Genomic DNA, 22110 nt, shown 5'->3' on the forward strand with positions numbered 1-22110 from the left:
CACTGCATAACTTGGGTGGCCTGGGAGAGGTTCTCTTCTGAGCATCCTCTCCATGAGTGACACTTGTTTTTCCTGAGACCACCAATACTTGTTTTTATGAGTATTGGACAAAGAAGCTCCATGAAGAAAATGTATTTGGGAGTTTCTTTGCAACAGAATTAATAACACAGATGAGAAATGGCACCAAAAACTTGAATCCCATTTGAAGACCTGTTGAGTGATGAAAGTGATGTTTGAGATGTGAAGCAGGGCAGAGCCTCTCTTTCTCTGGGCATCACTTCAGCACTGGGACAAGACTGGTGTTTCCTAACAGGGCACACGTGTCTTGAAACAGCTCATGTGATGCCCAGCTGCCTTTGCAATCCATAGTAAACAGGGGAGCTGCCTGTTCCTGGGAGGCTGCTCTGCCACCCTGACTCCATGAAATATCATTTTGGAAGTGTGGGAGGGGAATAAAGGTGGCATCTCTTGAATACAAGAGTGAGGAGCATCCTCAGGTCACCTGGCAGGTGTGCCTTCCCCTCACACGTGAGAGAGTGGTGGGTGGGAGCTGTGGCCTCCTTTGGTGGCAGGTGTTGCATCCCTGTTGGGAGGTACTCCCTGAGCACTGGTGACTCATGGCAGGAGAGAGTTTGTAGTTTCACCTCTCTGTACTATTACTAAAGCTTTGTCTTTCTTTCTTTGCCTCTTAACCCTAAACTGAAGTGTAGTGAAACCTGTTTTGCTTTGAATCTTGTTAGGAAGGAGTGTGAACTCTGGTCCTTGGTGATGTCTACAGATGGGGGAATTTTGGAAGGGGTGGGGGGAGCATTTTTTTCTGTGGGAGCATTGGTATTGGGGATTTTAGCACTTTTCTCTGCTGATGATTCAGACTTCCAGAGAAAATATCTCTGGTTTGCTCATTGCTGCATCAACACTGCTCAGTGACTCACCTGCATGATCATCCCTCTTGGTGTTTAGGCTTCCAGATTACCTTGAGGGGGATGGATAAGGGCTGCATGCAGAGTCTGGACAAGGGATTGGGCAAGATTATTAAGAAAGAAATCTAGCAATCAATACTGATGTTGTTGTAGACTCTGCCAGCCTACCCTGATACATTCAGGATACTTAAAAAACATGTTCTGCCCCTGCACTAGTGCAATAGCCTGGTGTGGTCATTCTGCTTTTCAGCTGTAGGCACAGAGGCCCAGCTCTGGCTCTTGTGGGCAGCGTGGCTCAAAAAGCCCTTTCTGCAGAGGAAACAGCAAGGAAAGACTGGGGACTCCAGGGCTGTGTGTCTGTCTTTCTCTCTGACCCCAGAGCTCTTGCTTTCTCAAACATAATTGCTTTCCCCTTCTGCTGTGTTCCTATTGTTCGTTGGAGAAATGATACCATTAAATCAACAGAGAATGGTGGGAAAATGCTTTGATACGAGGCCTTAGGAGGGTGTGTGCATATGTGTGTGTGTGTGTGTGTGTGTGCTTGTCCTCTCTCAAAAAAACAGCATAGCCCTGTGTGTATCTGGCAGCTTCCTTTAATTTGTGTCTTGCCTGTGAGAGAGAAATCCATCTCAAAATACATTTGGCAGTGAACCTCCTTTCCTTGTATTGAAGTGGCACAAACCATGGGTGTTGTTCCAGGGCTGCTGCTCACCACTGTTGTGACAGTTCATCTCTCCTTGCATTTTCTCACTCGCTGTTGTGGGAATGGGGTATCCCAGGCTTCCTTTTCCCATGGGATAGTGGGCTCAGGAGGCATTAGGGACTGTTGTGTGCCCTCTATTCTGCTGTTGCTGTGTAATGTGGACAGGGATGGAAATGTGCTTTCCTCTGGATCCAGCTGTGCGCAGTGATGAGGCAAAGTCTGCCACAGCATTTTGACTAAAACTGTGCTCCAGGAGCCTTGGCAAAGACCTGAGCTGAGGTCCAGGGAGCACATTGCCCCATTCATGGAGCAGAGACTGCATGAAGGCAGAGGAGAGCAAGGCTGTGCTGAGCTGTGGGATGCCTTCTTGCATGAGGTCCCAGCAGTAGAGCCCTGTGTGTTTGTGGCGTTTGGTTGAGTGTTTTGTGTGTTTCTTTTTCTTGAAGGCAGCTGTTCCATTTGATCAGCCACCTCTTGGTAGCCCCTTCCTGGGTACAGCTGTGCATTGCATTAGGCAGCAAACAGCAGATGTGCTTTAAGTTGCAGGTCAGATGGTCACCAACCCCTCCAGTGAAGTCAGCCCTGTGGAGTGATGGAGAGGAGAGCACCCATCTGCAAGGCAGAAAAAACCCACACCAACCAACCACCAATCTTAGCTGGAAACTGAAGGAGTCAGAGGGAAAAGCAGCAGAAAAGGCTGTGGGGACAGAAGGGAATCAGTGGTGGCAGCTTCACAGGAAATGGTTTCTCTGTCGTGCCAGTCTAGGATTCAGCACTGGGGCTTGGCAGCAAATGTGACTTCTGCTTTGTAAAAATTGTTGGGATTGTTTTTCTCCCCACTGGGAAAGGAGCCCACCAGGCCCTCCTCTTGGGGATATTTACCTTAAAAACAGTGTTGTCTTTAATGTCCTGCCCTGCCTGACTTGGACCAACTTTTTTTAGCTGACATCTTAATTTGGCTCGATCGTTATTTACCCTCTTGACTACTGCTCTGATGTTTCTTCAGTTGCTTCCTTTCTGTTTTCTAGCTGGGTTCTGTCCCAGCAGGAGTTACTGTGTTATACAACTTGTATGTGACCTGGTGCCCTGCACAGTGAGGATGTGGCACTTCTCTGATCCACCCCAGGTTCAGCATGGTTTTCCATGGCCCTCTGTGATATGTTCCCATCTGCTGAGGGTATGGGCATCACTGAGCATAGAGCTGCAGTTCGTAGCCTTGGGGATCTTGTGAGTTTAATGGGCAGTCTGCTAAGATGGCCTGCTCCAAAGGAAGAGGTGCCAGCATCTCTCGGATGTCATCCAACAAATTTGGCAGTGGGGGACCTCCAGTGACTCACCAGTTGCTCTGTCATGGAAAGACTGAGATCCTTTGCAAAGAAACACATCACTGTGTTGCCCATGAAGTGTCAAACATACACCCTCCGTTGCATACCAGATGATCTTTAAGGTCCCTTCCAACCCAAAATTTTCTATCATATAATAGGGCACTGAAATGCAAGAGTGCTTGGTCAAATCTCCTTGTGACACGGTGCTTTTCATGTTTTGCTTCTCCTCTCTTCCTTCTTTTTTTTTTTTTCCTTAATTTTTCTTGGATGCTGTTTCCCACCTTCCAGTGGAGGGAAGAGGAGTCAGTTGTTTGCTCAGCTAATTGAAAAAAAGCTTTGTGTGCATTTTCTGCTGCCGTTTTGTTAAAGTTCAGAGTTCCTGGGTTAGAGCTGCCACTTCTCAATACGAGTCTTGTTCGAACTTCCAGAGCAGCCCACGCAGAGCTGCTTGGGTTCATCTGTACAGTTCACAGCCCACAGCCAGCCAAACACATTGTTTGCCTCTGTCCTTCCATGAATCATACTTTGCAACAAAGACCAGCCTAGTGCTCCCAAGGAGAGTGTGAATCCAAGCAGTGCTGGGTTTTAGGTACATTAATAGAGCAGTCTGGGTGGGTTTTTTTTCCTTTCTTCCTTCCCTGTGAGCACTCATTGTGTCTGAAAATCAGACAGCTTTGTGACACTGGTGATAACTGTCTGACACTTGTCTGGCTTATTAGGAAGACTCTGATAGGAGTTCTCCAGTTTTACAGTTTTCTTATTTTGAAGGATTTTAACTTGTCTCAGGATTATGAATTTCGCCTTTTGTTTTCTTTAATCTAGCAGTGATTCTCCAATAAGGAAGTTCATTGTTTGCCAGAAGCTTAGAGGGGGTTTTTGTGGGTTTTCCTTTGATAAACACTGCACTTCTCATTTTGCTGTGGGGGGATTTCTTTTTTCTACAGTTATTTGTATATTCATAATGATTCTTCTGTGGGTAAAAAAACTTTTCAACTGGACAGCAGTAGATTGGGCTTTTTATTCTCTTCCCATGAAAAGCAAGAAGATGGAAGGCTGGCCAGTCATTACAGGTTCAAGTGTGATATGTAAATCATTGTTTCTGATGGTCTAAACCAAGGTGGTAAACCTCATCTCACTCAGTCTGAGTGCCTTAGCCTGCAATCTGGTTTGTTCTGCTAATCACCCTGGGTGAATGCTGGTGGGGCTTCAGTGTGATGGGGATGCTTTTCAGAAGAGCAGCTTTCTGGGATCCAGCAGAGATGTTGCTGCTTCTCAGTGTATTTGGATGAACAGCTTACCACCTCTCCTTCCCTGCATTGCACTGCCAAAGCCAGCAGCATCTGGAGTAGAGCAGAGGAGCTGCATCCACTGCAGAGGAGCCCAAGCACTGGTGTTCCTGCACTGCTGCTCTGCACGGCCCTGCAGCCGGCAGGGTGAGGAGGGCTGGTTTGTCTGAGCAGGGATCTGCTTTGCTGTTTTGGAAGGTGGCCCGGTGTAGGGGTCATCCAGCTGTTACAGCTGTCACCATCCACACATCTGCCTTTCCTCACAGCTGGGGAGAATGGCCTTCTCTAGCTGTAACCGTGGGTGACTTTTCCTCTTGCAAAGCCCAACTGTTACTGTAAGACTCCAAATTAGCCAAGGAGGCCTGGGCTTGGTCCTCCTGCTCTTCTGACAGCACTTGCTATTCAGCAGCCTGAATGCTGCCTCTGTGCCTGCCTGTCCTCTCTGCACTCTCCTCAGCTGCCCTATTCACAAAAAAATAAAATAAAGCAGGGCTAGAAAGGAACTGCTTTCTGCCAAAGCAGCCCCTGGGGAATCCCAGTGCTGCCAGCCAGGGCTGGTCAGTGGGAAATGGGGGCTGAAAGGCTGCCATGGGATTTAGTGCATGGTGGAGGCAGTCTGGGGTGACTGGGCAGGGTACCTCAAGATACTCCTCAGGATCCCCTCTGCTCCTGGGGGCTGGCTCTCCCATGATTCACAATGCTGTTACCAGTTCTTCTATCTCTGGAGTTTCCAAAATTTTTGAAGCAGAAGCTTGGTATGGCACAGACTGCAGATATTTATGTGGTGCCTGGATGGAGTTGTTTGTCAGCAGTTAGCCCAGCTCCTTCTAGGAAGGAAGGGTGAAGCCAAAAGTACCAAACCCAGACTCTGCTTTGGGCAAGAGGCTGCAATATGTCTCAGTACTTTGGGATCCATGGATAAGGGGTTGGAAACAAAATTTCCAGACTGGGATGTGGGAAAGCTGGTTTATATTCCTGATCTGCTGAAGAATATGCCCATATCCTTGGACAAATCACCTAATCTCCCAATGCCTTGTTTCCTGTTAGCAAATGATACTCCTTATCTTTCACCTCTCATCTCAGCAGAGGAAAGAGTTTGTCTTTTAGTGTGTATCTCATTACAGTTCTTTGTCCAGTGGCTGGGGCCCCTCTACCTTGATAAAATAAGTAATTGAATTTAGATTAAATGGTGTAATACAGTCCTGCCCAGTGGTTACTGAAACACTTGAATAAAAGTTCATTCCGAGCCTGTCTCCCCATTTCCTCATAAGGCCAAGACATGAAGTAATTAGATGTAGTTGTAGGTTGTTATTGTAGCACAATGACAGAGATCAGTGGTTATTGGTAGGAATGGCTTTTATAATCTAGTTTAATGGTCATTTACCTTTCAGTGACCTTGGTGTCAGGCAAAATTGGCAGCTCTTTTGCGAGGAATGTGCTTCCTCAATGAGGGCTTTGCAAGCTGTTTCATTTTTGGCTCTAGCTTCACATGAGCTAGGATAGACACTGCTGCCATGCAAGAGACTTTCAGTCTGTGGAGAAAGGCACAGACTCCTGCCAAAAGAAGCCCTTTTCAGTGCTGTCCTGCTGCCACTGAATTGCTGTTGGAACAGATCAGTCGTGTTCAAAGCATCTCTTTGCTTATTGCTGCAACCAGAGCTGCAGCCTTCAAACTGAGAGAGCCTGTGGTGGTCAGGGCCAGCCCAGGAGTTTCTGTAAAACAGGTTGCATTGTCTTGGAGTAAAGCAAAGCAGAACATATCATCTAGTTAAGTGCATGCAAAAAGAAGAAGCTTGTAATTCTGACTGTAACCCTCACCCTGAAAGTCCTTATTACATCAGTAAAGATGTGATATTTCTATATATTTCAAAGTACCATCCTTTCAGTGATGATCATCCACTCACTGCAGAAGCAACTCACTCATGGACTGTGATGCTCCTGTATCTCTCTCCATCATGTGTTGAGAAATTCTTACAGGTTTTATCCAGTTACTGTTGTCTGTTGCCATGGAGAACTAACATGAGCTGTGCTATAGTTTCTAATGGTACCCCAGGTCTACCTGGGGTAGGCCAACCCTAGTGGCCATCCTTTGTAGGGAACTGGAGTAGGTCATATCTTGGTGCTTCAGGGGACTGGATTCAGTGCAGGTATTCACAGTGACCTAGGCCAAGCCTCTTAATTTTTCTGACAATCTGAACCTTAGAGGTAATCCCTGTTTTCTGTGAAGGGGGCTGAATTTTTGTAAGATCTGTGGAGCTCTTTCTTTGAGATGTTGCCAGAAATATTACTTGAGTCACAAAGAAGTGCTATGAGAGTTGAGAGGAGCAATACAGCAGTGGAAAAAAGTTTCAGAAAAGCATCTGAGGATTTCTCTGCCTTATGACTTAGGCTTCTGTCTGCTTCTGATCTCTCATCCTGCTGCTCACAGCTGTACAATTTTGCAAATACATCCCTTGCATCTGTAACTATTGTGCTGCAGAGCAGAAATAATCTCTTTATGTGCTGTCATTTCTAAACTGCTAAGACAAGGAGAGCAAAACTGTGCAGCTTGGAGGGAGAGCCATTTGTTTCAGGCTGCTTTGAAAAGCCACCAACCTGGTTTCCCCATGAACGTGTTCCATCCATCACCAGCACAGCGTGATAGGTCTTTAGCTGAGATAAAGCAGTGACTTCCAGCACTCAGAATCCTGAAATGGTTTAATGTACAAGGGCTCTCAATTGTTTTTAGTTCTATTGACTTGCTGGAACCTGCTGTGATAGTGGCTTGCACAGAGGATCCTACAGACCCTCATGGTATTAACTTGTTTTACTTCTCACATTTATCAGTCTCTGGTAAGTGTTAGCTTGTTCTCCCTCTGATAGGGGAGAATGAATGGTCAGTGGAGTTCTTTTTTGCAGGTCTCAGGTTTGGATTGGGAATGTCCAGCTGAGTTCAGAGAGATACTTGTAAAGATGCAGATGGTTCATATGCTGCTTCTTGCAGATGAAGAGCAAAATTAATCTCTCTTGAGTCCCTGAAGTCTGAATCTATTGAAGTCTGTCAGAGTCTTTCCACTGACCTCTGTGGCCCCAGGATCACATCCTAAATGAGCTGCTTTGAGTCACTGGAAGCCTGAGTTCAGCTTTGGTGGGCTGGAAAATGTAACCTACTGTATGGGCTGTGCTATTCATAAACGCTCAGCCCTGTGTGTGTGCTAGCTGTGGATGCCTGGGAGAAGAATAAAGTCATTTTCTGCAGTCTGGGGGTGGAGGAGGGAATGGGAATTGTAGCCCCTTCCCTGCAAACCCACTGATGTGATATCCATGTGGGCAGCTGTTGGGAGATGACCTGTTTCTGAAGCTGCAGATTAAGGTTAGATGTCCTTGGTGCCGTTTTTGCTGATATCATCCCTGGCACATGAGTGTCCTGTGCAGCTGGCCTGACCAGCAGGACCTGACCTCAATTTGAATTTTCTGAAGTGGGTCACTGAAACAGATGAGTATAGCAAGGCTATGATTTACCCTGGGGGGTTTCCTTAAACCTGGAAGAGGCAGGGTCCCTGAAGCTTTAGAGAAGACAGTTGTGAGTAGGTTTGACACCATTCATTGCTTATTGGCCTCCAGTATTATTACCAGCAAATGCTGCCTGCTTCCTCACAGCTTATGGGAAAAAACCCTGCTGTTTCTTGAAGTGGTTCTTGTTCTCTCTGGGCAAAACAGAAGCTAGTAAAGACATTTGAGTTAACACAGCATGATGCAGGTGTTTTCCATTCCCTACAGGTCCTAAATCAGACTAGAAGATAATTAATTTGTTGTAGAGGGTATAGAATGAAGTGTGAATGACTACAAGTTGGTTGGTTCCTCTGGAGCTGTGATTGATTGATTGATTGATCTGGAGTCATTAGGCTGTTTTACAGTCAGTCTGGTGAACATTAATTCAGTTTGAGAGCAGTAGCAAGTTTTTTCAATTAATGGCTAGCAACATAAACCTTTACAGTGTAATTTGTTTATCAATCTTCTAACATGTATCTACTCCATGAAGGTTGGCTGGTGGCTAAAGATAGATGAGTAGGAAGGTGATGGCTTTCTCCTGCCTTTAAAAAAGTGTTCTTTGTTGCCTTAAATGTGGTAGCTCTTTCGCTAGAACTGCTCACATGCTTTGTATTATGAATCTAAAACGTTAACACCTTTCCAGTTCGTGGTTGTGAACTGCGACTCACAGGGGTTCCACGGGATCACCCAGTGTGGGAATGCTGTAAGTACAGGGAAAGGAGCATTGCCCCACTCAAATTATCCCTGAGTTCCCTGGTGGAGTGCTAAGGAGTCAGGTCTCCAGCCCCAGGGAGCGATGGAGAGGGGGAGCAGGGGAGGAACAGCCCCGCCTGGCTTTGGCACGTTTTCCCCACACACTCTCATTCTTGCGCGACGCTTCCTCTCTCCACATAACACTCTGCTATTTCCTCCTGCTGCTAATTAGCCCACGATAAACTCTGGTGTGAACAAAAGCAAGCAATTGAGAGTCTGTTGCTTCAGCGTGAGCCCTGTCAGAGCAGTGATTTGTTGGTGGCAGGGCTGTGCAGCACGTCCTCTGTGTAATGGGAGGAAAACAAACCCATCAGCCCGGCTGAGCCGCTGGTGCTGGGCAGTGGCGTGGCTGAGCTGCCTGCTTTGGGGATGTGAGGATATTGTGGGTACAACAGGGCTTCCCGAGGCACTGAGAGATGCTGCTGAGTCTGGTGTCTTCAGCTGCACTTGGTACAGTCATCTCTGTGGTCACTGCCCAAGCAAAATGGCTTGAGAAGTTACTGAACTGTGATTTATGTATGTGAGGAGGTGGGGATTTTTTTTTTTTTTCTTTTTGGAAAAGACAATTTACACACATAAACATTTTCAAATTAGTACAGACAATGGTAGAATGAAAAATAAAATTGTTGAGTGGTTTTGTGCTGAAAGGGACCTAAGAGATCATCTAGTTCCAACTTCCTTACCATGGGCAAGGACACCTCCCACGAGGCCAGATTGCCAGGGCCCCATCTCTCCCAAATAAGAAGGAGGCTTAGAAAGAGGAATCAAAAAGCAGGATTTTTGGTAGGTCCCAAGCCAAATGAGGTTTGAATGATATTTGCCAGGACTCAAAGTGCATGTATCAAGACCTTGCAAGCTGCTTTTGTGTAATCTCAGCCCTAATGCTCAAAACTCTTCAGGCTGTCTTTGCTTGAGCAAGAAGTCCTAATGGAAGAAGAGCAGGTATTTACATGGCATTTCACTGATGTGTGAAATGGTTAAGGGAAGTTGGAGATTTTTTGGTTTGAGACTCTCTTTCCAAAACTAGAAGCAGGGTTCAAGGTGGAAAATTAAATATGAACTATTCCTGGGCAGAAAAAGCAGAGGATTTTGGAAAGCATGGAATGAACAGATGTCCTCTTTTGACACAGCATCCAGCTGCTTTGCCAACAATTGTCTCTGTTTCTGTTGTAGCTCTCGAGCAGCTGCTCACAGAACTTGAAGATTTTCTGAGGATACTGGACAAGGAGAATTTGAGCAGCACTGCTGTGGTGAAGAAGAGCTTCCTCTCTGATCTTCTGAAAGTCTACACCAAATCCAGTGGTACAGATGAGAAAAAACCAAGGATGGGGGGGTGGCCTGTCATGGGAATTGATACAGGGTCTTGAAGCAACATTTTCCTGGCGGCTGATGGGAAGAGGAGACATGAAAATTAGAAGGAGAAAATGAAACTGAGTTTATTTTTGCAGTGACCTCTAATTGTTTATGTAAAATTACTATAGTTATGTGTCCAGCTTTACAAGCAAAGGATTCCCAAGATTCCTGATCCTTTCTGTTTTCCTTATTAAACCTTAAGTTTATTTAATCCACTTTGTAAGATACACAGGATGTACCATTTGGCCAAGTTAATGTTTAAGTAGAAATTTTAACTTACGGAATTTCCTGACCATAAAGCACTTGATTTTTCTGCTTTTTTGTTATTGCTTGGGGTTTTTCCTGCACATTGCCTCAACCAAGGTGCTTTCTTGAAATGTGCTCAGCAGACATTTTTTACATCTGCCTTTGTGGAAAAACTTCGCAGCGTGCGAGCGGCGTGTGGGTAAAGAGTTCACTTTTCCCTTTGTTTGCAGGTGGTGATGAGGAGTATATTTATATGAACAAAGTGACAGTCCATAAACAGCAGGGTGACCAAGAGAAACAAGACAAAGGTAGGGAGCTGAAGATTAATGGTTTCATCGTGTCTCATGGGATCATGAAGGCACACAAGGTTAGAGCCTTGCTCTGGCAAGCTCTGAGGGCTGAAGCAGCTGCTGGTGCAGAAGGGCCATTTTCATAACATTCCCTTGGAAATAGTGCTCCTTGCCAACACTGTGAGGTTATTCCTGGAAGTAGCACTTTGGAGGTCTTTATTTTGGGATAAAAATGTTGCCTTCTAAGGCCTGAAGCTCCAGTGCCTGAAATATTCAAGGAAGCCTTCATGCTTTCTTTGGCCACAAAGCAAGTTACTTTTTGCATCTTTGAGACCTTGAAAGTGTATTTCTTGTTTGCTGTGTTGCTCTGCTCTGGCCCAGAGGGTCTGTGGTGTCACAGCCTTGGGAGGTGAGTTTGCAGGGCTCAGCTCTCACCATCTGCATGGGCAGAGCACCCTCATCTCCCAGGGATGTGAGAGTTCTGCAGAGTAAAAGCAAGAAATTGAACTAAATTAAATTAGATAAAATATTCCTTTACAATTTTGTTTTCCCAGGTTTTGAATTTGTAACATGGCAAAGAACATAATTGTCTAAAAATGTTCTTCCTCTTTGAAGTTCACCGTGAAAGAGGTTGCTGGTAATTGCATGGAGTGAGAGTATTAGTGACACACATTTTTTAAATGCACACCTAGTCAGGGGCTGATCCTACCCCAGAGTTTCCAATGCAGAGGGATGAGACAAGGACTCATCAGTGCAGCCTGCTGCTGATGTGCTGGTCCTGCAATAGTTGGGATTGTTCCACTTCCACTGTTTGTTTTTGGTTTATTTCTTTGTGGTGGGTTTTTTTGTTGTTGTTTATTTGGTTTGATTTGTTCTTTAAACTACCTGCAGCCAAACTTGGACTAACATCAAATGCCTCTGAAGACAGGATGTCCTCCCAGATGACACATGCAGCCCCAGTGTGACCTCCAGACAGGGCCCTCTGGGTGATGCTGTAATGCTCTATAATAGGATCACACAGCCTCCCAGTAGCTCCCAGCAGCTGAGCAGCAACAGAAACATCTCTTTATATAAGTTCTCATTTGGTGGGTAAAGCAAAGCATCCACCATGCTCAAACGCAGGCAAAGCTTCAGACAATTTATTTTTAGAGGTGGTTCTTCTATTTCAGACTTTTCCCTATCAAGGCCATCACCTTGCCCAGTCAGTCACTCCCTGTGGGACCTGGCACTTCTCTCTTTCTGTTTTCAACAACTTCTCTATTCCAAGCAAAACTTCTGAGTTATTTGGAAATGCTGAAGTCAGTGAGACGTGTGGGATCTTAGCCACAGCTGCAGCTGGGTGTAGAGCCCTGATCCTGCCTGCAGGCTCAGGTTTGGCAGATGGAGGGGGCCCAAGTGCCCACTGGCATGTATTGATCTTCCAGTGATTGTGCAACTCCCTCTGTCCCTTTTATCTACTGCAATTCCATGCCTGTGATGGGACTGGGGACCACATTTCTGTGGCTGAGCTGACAGGACCTCTTGTGCTCTGCAGAGCTCCTTCCCCACAACGGCTGTGCTCAAGTGTGCTCCAGCAGCACAGGGTGAAATGCTTTCCAAAGCCCATCAGCTCCTAAAGTCACCTCTCCAAACTTTAAAATAAGTGATTTCTGCACAAAAATGTATTTCCCTGCTCCTTGTATTAACTTGCAATTTCAGTGGTAAGGATTTAAGTGGAACAGACACTGCTTTTGAGATGCCTTCCTGTGGCCCAGTAATTGAATTCCCTGCACTGGGTGATGGAGGCACCGTAATTTACTGGATCTCATTTACTTGAGAGATGCAGCAAGTCTCTACCCTGCAGCTCCACAGTGCTCTTCAGTGAGACAAATGCCATCTCCTTCTGAAGTCAGCACAGAGGGGCAGGAATCTGGAGGTGGGACTGAAGTGAAGGGCTCCTGGTGTGGCCACTGTGTTCCTCTTAGCCCAAATGCCAGGTGACATCCACTTTTATGAGGAACAGAGAGCACAGATAAGTAATAGTTAACACAGATGTGAATTTCAGCAGGATTTTGGATGGTTTTTCTTTTTCCTTCCTTCTTCTAAATCCTCTTGAAACTGCAGGTTTTAGAGAGGCATCTTTATCAGAGGACACCTGCAAAATGTTAATGCTTGTCTAGGGAAAAATGTTCCTTCCCTCCCAGCCCAGTAAGGAAACAGTCTGTGATTTGTGATGCTGGCGTGTGTAGCTGGAGAGGGAAGGGGTAAATCCATCATTGCACTGTCTCAGAGGTCATGGGATTTGGGCACTGCTTGAGGCCACCCAGGAGTTCTGTGGTAGGAGAAGAGGGGGACTGAACACAAGTTTTCTGAGCCTTCAATGTACCCTCCAGATACTAAATCACTCTGCTTTCAGCTGCTTGGAAAATCTAACTTTGCAGAGGCCTGGAGGAGTTCTGCTGCCATATACCCATATGTGTGTTTGGCCTGGCTGCTGTGGGTGCAGCCTTCCCTTGAGCAGTGGTTACACTACTGATCATGGCTGCTTTGATGAGGCACTGTGCACTCAGCTAAGCAGCCACTTTGCACTTTGCCCTGGGAGCAGGGTGGTGCTAGATGCATTTTTTGGGAAGGCTAGCAGAGGAGCAGTCACTGACCTGTCTGCTCACAGCAGCAGGGATCAGAGCTGGCAAGGACTAAAGTGCAGTGGGTTTCCAGACACTGTGTAGTGTCTGCCTGTGCTGCTTCTCAAGACCCTTTAAAGTCTCAGCAGGGGATCTGGCCTTCACAGTTTTCCCTCCAGAAGGAAAAAAACATGCCCTAAAACCAGAGGTCAGTTCTTTTGCTGGGTCTCTCAGTGCCACATTCCTGGCTAAGGCCTGAAATGACATGGTAGCCCTGCAGCCTGCCTGTAATTGTCACCCTGCTCCCCACTGAAATAGCATCTTGCTGCTCCAGCACAGCCCAGGGTAGCAAGTGCTCTGCTGGGAGATGCCACATGTCATCTGTGTAATTGTTTCTGCCTTGCAGTGCTGGATCAGAAGAACTCCCTGACCAATGGGGACTCAGGGCTGCATTTGTCACCTCCTCAGAAGGGCCTGCCAGACCTCCCCCCTCCAAAGGTAAGTTTTTCACACCCTTTGCTTTTCACTGCCTCAGCCTGGGGCTCTGAACGCCTTGAGGCTTCACTCCTGCACATCCTGTGCAGCATGACTGGGTGGAAAGACCTGTGCCTGTGTATGTCAGTGAGGCAAAGAGTCCTGGTGAGCTTTATTTAAAAAATAATAACAAAACATTGAACTGGGGATTTCCAGCTGTATGTCTCATGTCTACGAAGCCTGTGGGTCAGGATGTGGTTGGTGCAGCTGGATGGGGTGGCTGGACACCCAGGAACCCCTGTGGTTCCCAAAGCTTGTGCACAGGTGGAGCAGGCAGCTGTGGGAGCTCCCCATGAGTGTGCAAACTGGCTGTGCTCCCAGCCAGGGACACCCACAGCCCTTGCAAGGCCCTCCAGGCTCAAGAAAGGAGAAGTGAGGTTTTCAAAGAAACAGAGGTGGTGATGACTCTCAGCTGTTGCTTTGGAAATCTGTCCTGGGTTGTGAATCAGCTGTGCCTGGGCTGCTGACGTGGTCTTAGAAAAGTCAGGAATCCTTCAGCTGCAGGGTGGGGAGGTCCTGGGCAGTACCAGGACCTCCCTTGCTGCCAGAGCCTTTCTCAGTTTGGCCATTACCAGAGGTTTGCTCACAGCTGGTGTTGTCTGTGCACTGGGTGCTGGTGTAGTTCTGGTTGTGCAGCCCACAGGTCTGTGAGGAGGAGTTGGTGGCTCTGTAGATTTTTCTGTAGGGCAGCTCTAAGTCAGTTAAACACCATCAGCTCTCAGTGGGATGCTGTCTCTGCCAGCAAGCCAGCCCAGCTGTCCTAGGCACAGGTCATCCTTGAGACCCTGAGTGTTGGTGTTCAGTAGTTGATGCAATGTGGGAATTGCTGTTAGCTGGGATTTCAGGATGTGAAAGGAAAGGAGGGCAGAGAGCATGCATGGGGAGGAGGAGGAGGCATGGAGGGGGTGGTGCATCCATCAACCACGAAGGAGGATCTGTTCTTTTCCCAGGAAGGAGGATGCAGGGTGAGGCCCCAGGACTTTTGCCCAGGGCTCTGTGTGTCTCAGCTGAAGGAGCTGGGAAAACAAGGGGTAGGATGGGATGCAGCTGCCAAACCCTTGGATGCAGTGTGATTGCCTGCAGGGAGCTGGGGCTGGAGTGCCTGGGAGCAGTGGCCAGAACAGGAATCTCTGTTCAGCCCTGTATTTCATGGTGGGCAGGAGGTGGAATGAAGGCACCACTGGGGAAGCAGCAGCTGAGTGTCCCCAAGGCATTTCTCTTGAGCTTGGTGCAGCCCAGCTTTCTGATGGGCAATCAGGAAGTTAAATGAGGGAATTAGAAAAAAAATAGTCTTAGATTTTAGCTGAGAAGGGCACCTGTCTTCTCCCAGACCTGTGCTGGGAATTACCCTCTCCCACCTGCTTAACCTCCCTTGGATGCAGCAGTCAAGTACATCCTCACAGTGAGCATCTGAGTGTCAGTGAGCTTTGGCAGCAAAGATATCTGAGTGTCCTTCAAGGAGCAGGGCTGGGGAGAGCTCTAATGGGTGGAAATTGCTGTTAGGGGGAAAGGATCTTCCCTGTCTGCATTTGCAGCTCCCAGTGCAGGCACGATCCACAGCCACCTGGGCAGTGGAGGGTGGAGCACAACTCCTTGCACAGAAACTGGGAGATTAGGAGAGGAGTTCAGATTAGATCTATTTTAGCTCTGCAGAGTTTTCTGTGGTTTGATCACACTCAGCCATCCTGTGGTGGTCCTGGTTGCTCTACACTTGCTTTTTGAGGCACGGAAGAAATATGGTGATAAAGCTGTGCAAAGCAGGCTGTCCCTGGCACCCACAGACACCAGCAGTCACTGGGCAACGCAACAGGGGTGTCCCTCCTGTGTCCCACTGATTCCTTTGGATTTGTCCCAAAACAACCTTTAAACAATGAGTTCTGCAGGCCATGGCTCAGACATTGGTGACCTCTCCTCTGCTGCAGGCCTGGCAGCTCTGCCTCTTCCCTGAGCCATCCTGTGGAACTCCTGTGCTATGGATGCAGACACCCAGGGTGGTTATATTTGCATGCTCATTGTGCCATAATGCAACAGGCAAATGTTCTGCAAGAGCCAGCACAATGTATAGCCTTTGACTTAAGTTAGAGAGTAAACCACTCCGTGCCCCTAGGGAAAGAGGAGACAAAACAAATACCTTCTGGGGCAGCCGAGTTGCACCCTGTGAGCTTTCATTGTCTGTAGGAAACAAAACAGAGCAGCCCCTTCCCTGACAGTTGTGGGATGGTGTCAAAAAACCCCACAGCATTTCTTTGTGTAGGCAATTTGTTTATGGTCACAGCACCAAGTGAGCTGGCTGCACGCAGGAAGCCACCACAGATGGCAATTACAGACACATTTCCTAGCCAGGGAAGGGATTAAGTAAAGCCTGGAGTGACTGGGTTTGTTTTTGTTTCTTTAATGTAACACATTAGGACAAGAAGTTCCTAAACCTTTTAAGTGTTTGAAGGGCAGGTGTTTTCCAGCAGTGTTCTCCGTACCTCTGGAAGGAAAGTTCAGTCTGCTCACAGCATCTGGCAGAGCCATGTGAGGAGTTTTAACACTGGGGAAGTTTGGGAGGTTGGCAGAGCCACGGGCAGCTTGCCCAAGTGGGAACAGACGTGTGACTTTGGTGTGGTCAGGGTTCCTGGCTCCCACAGGCCCTACAGCTTCCCTTTGTGGGCAGCTCTTGGCCAGAAGATCTTTTCCTTCAGAGCTTCCTTTCTCCTTCTGGGCACCAGTAGCTACTGGTGGAAACAGCCGGGGCAGGATGGGCAGCTTTGCACCTGCATTTGATGACCCTGGCATGACCTGCAAATGGACTGATCTTGCTGATGCTCAACTGGCCCCTCAATCTCTGTGCTCATTCTATTGATATGTTCATGCTGCTGCTCTGCTGTCTCATGTCCAACATCTGTAAATCACCTGAAAAGTAAAAAGTTTGTTTCTTAACTTCACTTTTTTTTCCCTCATGTATTGATATTTCAAAGGATCAAGGCATGTTTTTCCTGCCAGCCCTTGCTTGTGTTTAGGGAGGGGTTTGGCAGGCATCACAGGGATTTTCCAGCACTTGGACTCTTTTCAAAGGCTTATTTTCCACTGGTGTTGTTTATCCATTTCCTTCATTTTTTGTTAAGAGCACAATAAAGATTCCCAATATAGTTCCTAAAGCAGAGATTTTTAGCTGTTAGTTTTTATCAGTCAGAGACTGCTCAGGTTGTATTTTCAGAGTAAAGCCAGGGTTGCACCAATTGTCCTCCCTTCTAGTTCCCTGATAAGATAATCCATAGCACAGAGGACCATCCCCAGTTACAATGGGCATCTTAGGGGGGTCAGTACAGCAGGCAGAAATCTCAGTTCAGGGTAAGGCTGATGGATTGCATTGCTGCTATGAGTTGATCTTCACAGGACTTTCAGCAACATGAAATAAAGTAACATTTATGATGCAATTATACAGTAATTTCAGTTTCTATTTGAGCTAACTGTACTTCATCTAAAAGATTTCATCCACTGAGATGCACTTGAGTGCTAAAAAAAGGGAAAAGAATGCCCCTTTGTTTTGAAGGAACTGTTTTTACCTTAAATCATGTTTCTTTTATGTGTTTATTCTGCAGATTCTCGAAACAAAACAACCTCCAGTCCCCAAGATTGAATCTCCAGAGGGATATTACGAAGAGGCTGAGCCCTATGATGTCTCTGTAAATGGTATATCCCAGCTAAGGGGTTCATGTGGGAGGGGGTTTGTGTGGGAGATGGAGGATGTGAGGTTTATGAGAATCAGTAAATGAAAGCACAGGTATTTCGTACAGCTTTTGGGACAAATTTGTTTTCTGCTGCTCATGACACTTGATATTACAGACCTAATGCTAGCTGGAAAGCAAAGACTACTGAATTACTCCAATTTTAACTTTCCTGTAGAAGTTAGTAATATGCTTGGGTCAATAACATCAGTGTAAAATGTTAGAAACCGTTGTGGGTTCTCTTAGTCTTGGTGGTTTTGTGGCAGATAGACTGCAGTCAAACACAAGTTTCTATTCAGGACTGAGTGGTGAAGCTGTGGTGGCTTGCATTTGTGTCCTAGCACTCGAATTGTCCCCTTGGGGCTCCAAATCCATGGCTCTGCTGGCTGTTAGGAGTGATAACCACTTTTATAATTGGCTCTTTATTCAGCTCTGTCTCTTGTGGCAGTTTAACCATCTGTAAACTTGATTAGAAAGCCACTCTTCGTGTGAGGGGAGAGCGTGTGTGTTCCCTTGCCTGGGACAGCACCCCCAGCCATGTCCTGGAGCAGTGCCACCCATGCCTGTCCCCTGAGGGCTCCCACCCCTCTGGGAGGAGGCTGCTGCATGCTGAGCTCCCACATCCTCACTTTTTACAATGTATTCCTGCATCCTTTTGTTGAGCACCCTTCACTGAGAGATTGCCTTCCTCTGATCTGATAGCAGAGCTCATCTTGTCATCACTTTACAATACATTTAAGCTCATGGGAGATAGATTGTATCACCCCACTGCAGAAGCAGATCTCTGCTCGTCAGCCTTGGCTGCAGCAGAGTGTGTGGCGTGGGCAGAGCTGGGTGGCAAGAGTAAAGGCAGGCAAAGAAATGAGAGTTAAGGGTCCCTTGGCTGTTGAATCTGAGCTTCGTCTGGGAGAAGCTGGGTCCTCTCCAGTCCCAGTGTGAATTGCTGGGCTTTGAAGCGCTGTGTCAGTGAGCAGGAAGATGTTCACGTGGGAAAGGGTTCAGGCTCATTGTGGCCAGGGTGAATTCAGCAGAGGAGAGGCCCCCCTGGCCCTGGCCTGTGTTTTGCTGAAAGGCCATGGGTCATTTGGCTGAGGTGAGGGCTGTGATGCCCTGTGAAGCCCTGCTGCAGCCTCATCCCCATGCCTGCAATATAAGATAAAGGAGATTTCTTTTCCCCCTGCTGCACATTGCGAAAGTGGATAAACTGTTTAAGAGCCATGGCACAAAGGCAAATGCCAGATTAGCTGGAATACAGCCATGGATCCATGTGCTGAGATATCCAGCTTGTGTTATCCAGGAGCTCCATAAACTCACCCTCAGTTCAGAGACTTGGCTGGCAGCAATGAGAGGTGCACACCCAGCTCCCACCTCTGCTTTTCCTTGGTAACCTGCTGCTCTGAGATGCAAATACACCCACCACCCACCAAAATCTAGGTTGCTCAGATGCCTTAGGAAGGGAGAGATCAGAGCTCTGCAAAAAAAGAGCACAAATGATGAGAGTGCTGTCCAAATGGGGCAGCTCTGGGTGGCTCTCTGTGGCTGCTGTGATCAGCTGTTTGCACCAGCAGGCTCTGTGTTTTACTGAGCTGTACGTGGAGATAGGAGCCTGTGAAGCCAGCAGAGATGGGACAGGGGGTTCCAGTGATTCCTCACCACTGAGGTGTGTGGTGCCTTTGCATCCTGTGATTGCTCAGACACCAGTCCCCTCTGCAGACACCACCACATCCCTTCTACACAAACCTCCTGGTGTGCTACAAAGTGTGTTTTGTGTGAGGCATCAGGAGCATCAGGAGAATCTCTGTGCTCTTTGGAAACCTCATGTTGGAGGTGGTTCCTTGCAGGGTGAGCCAGGAGGAACTGGGAGAGATGTGGAGCAGCAGGTATGTGTGTGGCAGGAGAGGCTGTGGGGGCTCAGGAGAAGGTGAAGTGTGGTGTGCTGTGCAGAGGGGAGCTGGGCAGGGATGCTGCTGCCCTGGTTTGCCTAAAGAGATCAGGCTGCAGCAGGTGGGTAAACCTGCAGGTCCCTGTCCTGCCCTTTGTTTCAACAAGCACAGCTCCCCATCCCTTCCCCCTGCCCCACCCTGTGCCCTATCAGGTGTCAGTAGTACTTGGTACCTGTCCTACACAGTGGTGCTCACTGCTACAAATGATCTGGGGCCTTGGTGTGACTGCTGTTCTGAAGGGCAGTCTGGACGTGCCCTGGCCAAAGGTGCTGAAGCCTGGCCCCCGTAACCTCCCAAACCCTCTGTGCCTTTCCCCAGAAGCTGGATAGGAAGGGGGTGGCAGTCCAGGAAGCTTTTACAGAATCATAGAATGGCCTGGGTTGGAAGGGACTTTAAAAATCATCTCGTTCCAACCCCTGCCATGTACAGGAACACCTTTCACTAGACTACGTTGCTCAGAGCTCCAGCCAGCCTTGCCTTGAACACTTCGAGGGCTGGGCCATCCACAGCCTGTCTATAGCAACCTGTGCTAGTTCCTCATCCTGTTTGCAGCAAAGAATTTTTTCCTAAAACCTAATCTAAACCTACACTCTCTCAGTTTGAATCCATTTCCCCTTGTCCTGTCACTGTAAGCTCTTGTGCAGAGCCCCTCTGCAATACTGTTTCTGACAGTGTTACAGCATGAGCCTTGGAAGACACCCACGTGTCCCCAAACAAGTGGGCGTAGTGAAATCAGACAAAAATAGGAACACCACTAAAATAAGTGGGTGCACTGCCAAGAAAGGACATCAAAACAAGCCTCCAGATGGGCTGAGGAGATAAGGGGCTTCGTGCACCATCAGAGGTGGGACTGCCAGGCACTGTAGCAAACCGTGGGTGAATTAATTCAAACGAAACAAGTGGGAGGGTCTGCTGGGTCTCAGGGCCTGTCTCTCATCAGCAGCATTCCCACCCCTCCATCGGGGATGCTCTGCCTTTCATTTCCCAGCTTCAGCAGAGGCTGCTGCTTCCCTTCCCTCTTGGGCTGAAATGTGTTAAACCCTTATCAGCAGCCTTTGCATAATTGGAGGGTGCGATAAGGAGCGGAGTGGAAACCGAGAGGGGCGGCGTGGCTGCCAACTGAGCAATAATTACTCTGGCTGAAAGAGCTCATCGGCCCTGGCTGCTTTTAATTACCATGACGATGGTTCTGTTTTAAAGGGAATTGCCTTGTTTGAGGGGATGGGCTGGAAATGCTGTCCCTGGTTGAAGTCCCAGCCTGGTACAGCGTGCAGGGATGGGAGAGCCTCACTGGCCGAGGGGATTGATGCCCTTGTTCTCTGCATTTGCTCATCTGTGGCTTTCTCTCTTTGTCTCCCTTTCTCTTTCTTTTTGACTGTGCAGGTCTTTTTGGTAGGCTTGCTGCGGCTGGACCCAGGCCAGGGTTGCAGGTTACTGAGGGCGTTATTTATGCCACAATAACTATGGGTATGGCATGCTTTCCAAACCTGAAGTGCCTTTTTTAAACAACAACAACAAAACCTCCCCAAAATACTCCCCAAAACCTCAGTTTTAGCAAAGATTACCAGGTACCTCCCCCTGGATTTGCCTGTTACATGCATGGAGGGTAACCACATCTGCCTGTCTGTTTTGCACAAAGCATTTTTTGGCTTTCCCTGTGCTCAGGATGACAACGAAGAGAACTTCCCTAGCTTTTATTCCCCTGATTCTGTCACTGGTGTGGAGCTGATGTGTGGCAACGCTGGCTGTGACATGTAGCTGTTTAGTGAGTGATTGAAGGTGCTCCACTGAGGCAGAGGCAGAGTGGCAGTATAAGATGGTTGGAGCTTCCTGTATCATGGCATTGATTCAGCTCCCTGGGAACTCACGGGTGCTTATGTGGAGGCACCAGAGACTTCCAAAAGAGGCCAGGGGGGTGGTTAGTGATACCCCCATGAGGATAAGGAAGGAGTTCTTGGAGATGAGGTTCCCTTAGGCATCCTTGCTGCTGCTGCAGCATATGGAAAGGTCCTGTGGCAGTGCAGAGGTTCAGCTTCTTGGTGTTTGTAGGGTTGAGAAACGCCAACACTTTTACTCCATCTGAATTTCCAGGGTGCCTGTGGACAAGGTCTGCATAGTGAGAATGCACTGAGGGGGGGTAAAGTTTTCTCATAAAAGATGGACAGTTTGATATGTTGAGGGCATGGAGATGGTGAGGCAGTAGTTGCTCTATTCAGAGACTTTGAAAGGGAGTATTTGCTTTTTAAAAAGCTTGTTTAATTGGTGCAGTTTTGATCCCTTGAGGGAGGTTGTTGAGTGAAATTTCACTGGGGGTAAGAGTGTAGCTTTGTTACTGCATCTCAGTTCCTTTTATCTAAAAAACAAATAAACCCAACTGAAATGTTCTTCAGTGAAGCTCCTAGTGCCTTCTTCTTTCTCTTTTCTGACTCTTTTTCTTCTTTTAATTTGCACCAATCTGATAATGTAATTTTATGTAGATAGTAAGATTTGGTAAGAATCCAAATTAGATTAAATTCCAGTGAGAGAAACTTAACAATATTTCTCCATGCTGTTTGGTAGGACAAGAATGCCAAACCCTACAGAAATGTTGCCCCAATCTTACCATCTTGTTCTGTGAGCTTATCTGGTGACTTAGAACTCTAAATGCCAGGAGAGCATTGCAAATCTCCCTGCAGTCAAGAAGAACAGTTTTAGTGTTTTTGATGAGCCTGGTACCAGTGATCAGCTGAAAACTCCAACAATCTGCAATGCCTTAGAGCTGAGTACTGAAAATTCCAACTCATCCTAGTAACATAGCAATCCATTTAAGAATGGACATAAAAAAAGTTGTTACTGCCCCTCACATTTGCCACTTATGACCAAGTTTTGGTGCTGCAACAGTGTATTACTTCAAAGCCCCTTGCTGTCCCT

At 47.4% G+C, this 22110-nt stretch overlaps 1 protein-coding gene across 4 annotated transcripts in view; it reads left to right on the forward strand.

The window, feature by feature from the left end:
• AFAP1L2 (actin filament associated protein 1 like 2) overlaps positions 1-22110 on the forward strand; it is a 65121-nt gene that overhangs the window by 30770 nt on the left and 12241 nt on the right. For all 4 annotated transcript variants that reach the window (XM_063405251.1, XM_063405253.1, XM_063405254.1 and 1 more), the window contains exons 2-5: positions 9692-9820; positions 10348-10425; positions 13417-13508; positions 17132-17222. In XM_063405251.1, coding sequence (XP_063261321.1) covers positions 9692-9820; positions 10348-10425; positions 13417-13508; positions 17132-17222 — 390 coding nt within the window. The remainder of the gene's footprint in view (positions 1-9691; positions 9821-10347; positions 10426-13416; positions 13509-17131; positions 17223-22110) is intronic.

Source organism: Prinia subflava, chromosome 9, assembly GCF_021018805.1.
Source record: "Prinia subflava isolate CZ2003 ecotype Zambia chromosome 9, Cam_Psub_1.2, whole genome shotgun sequence".
NCBI classification, from domain to species: Eukaryota; Metazoa; Chordata; class Aves; order Passeriformes; family Cisticolidae; genus Prinia; species Prinia subflava.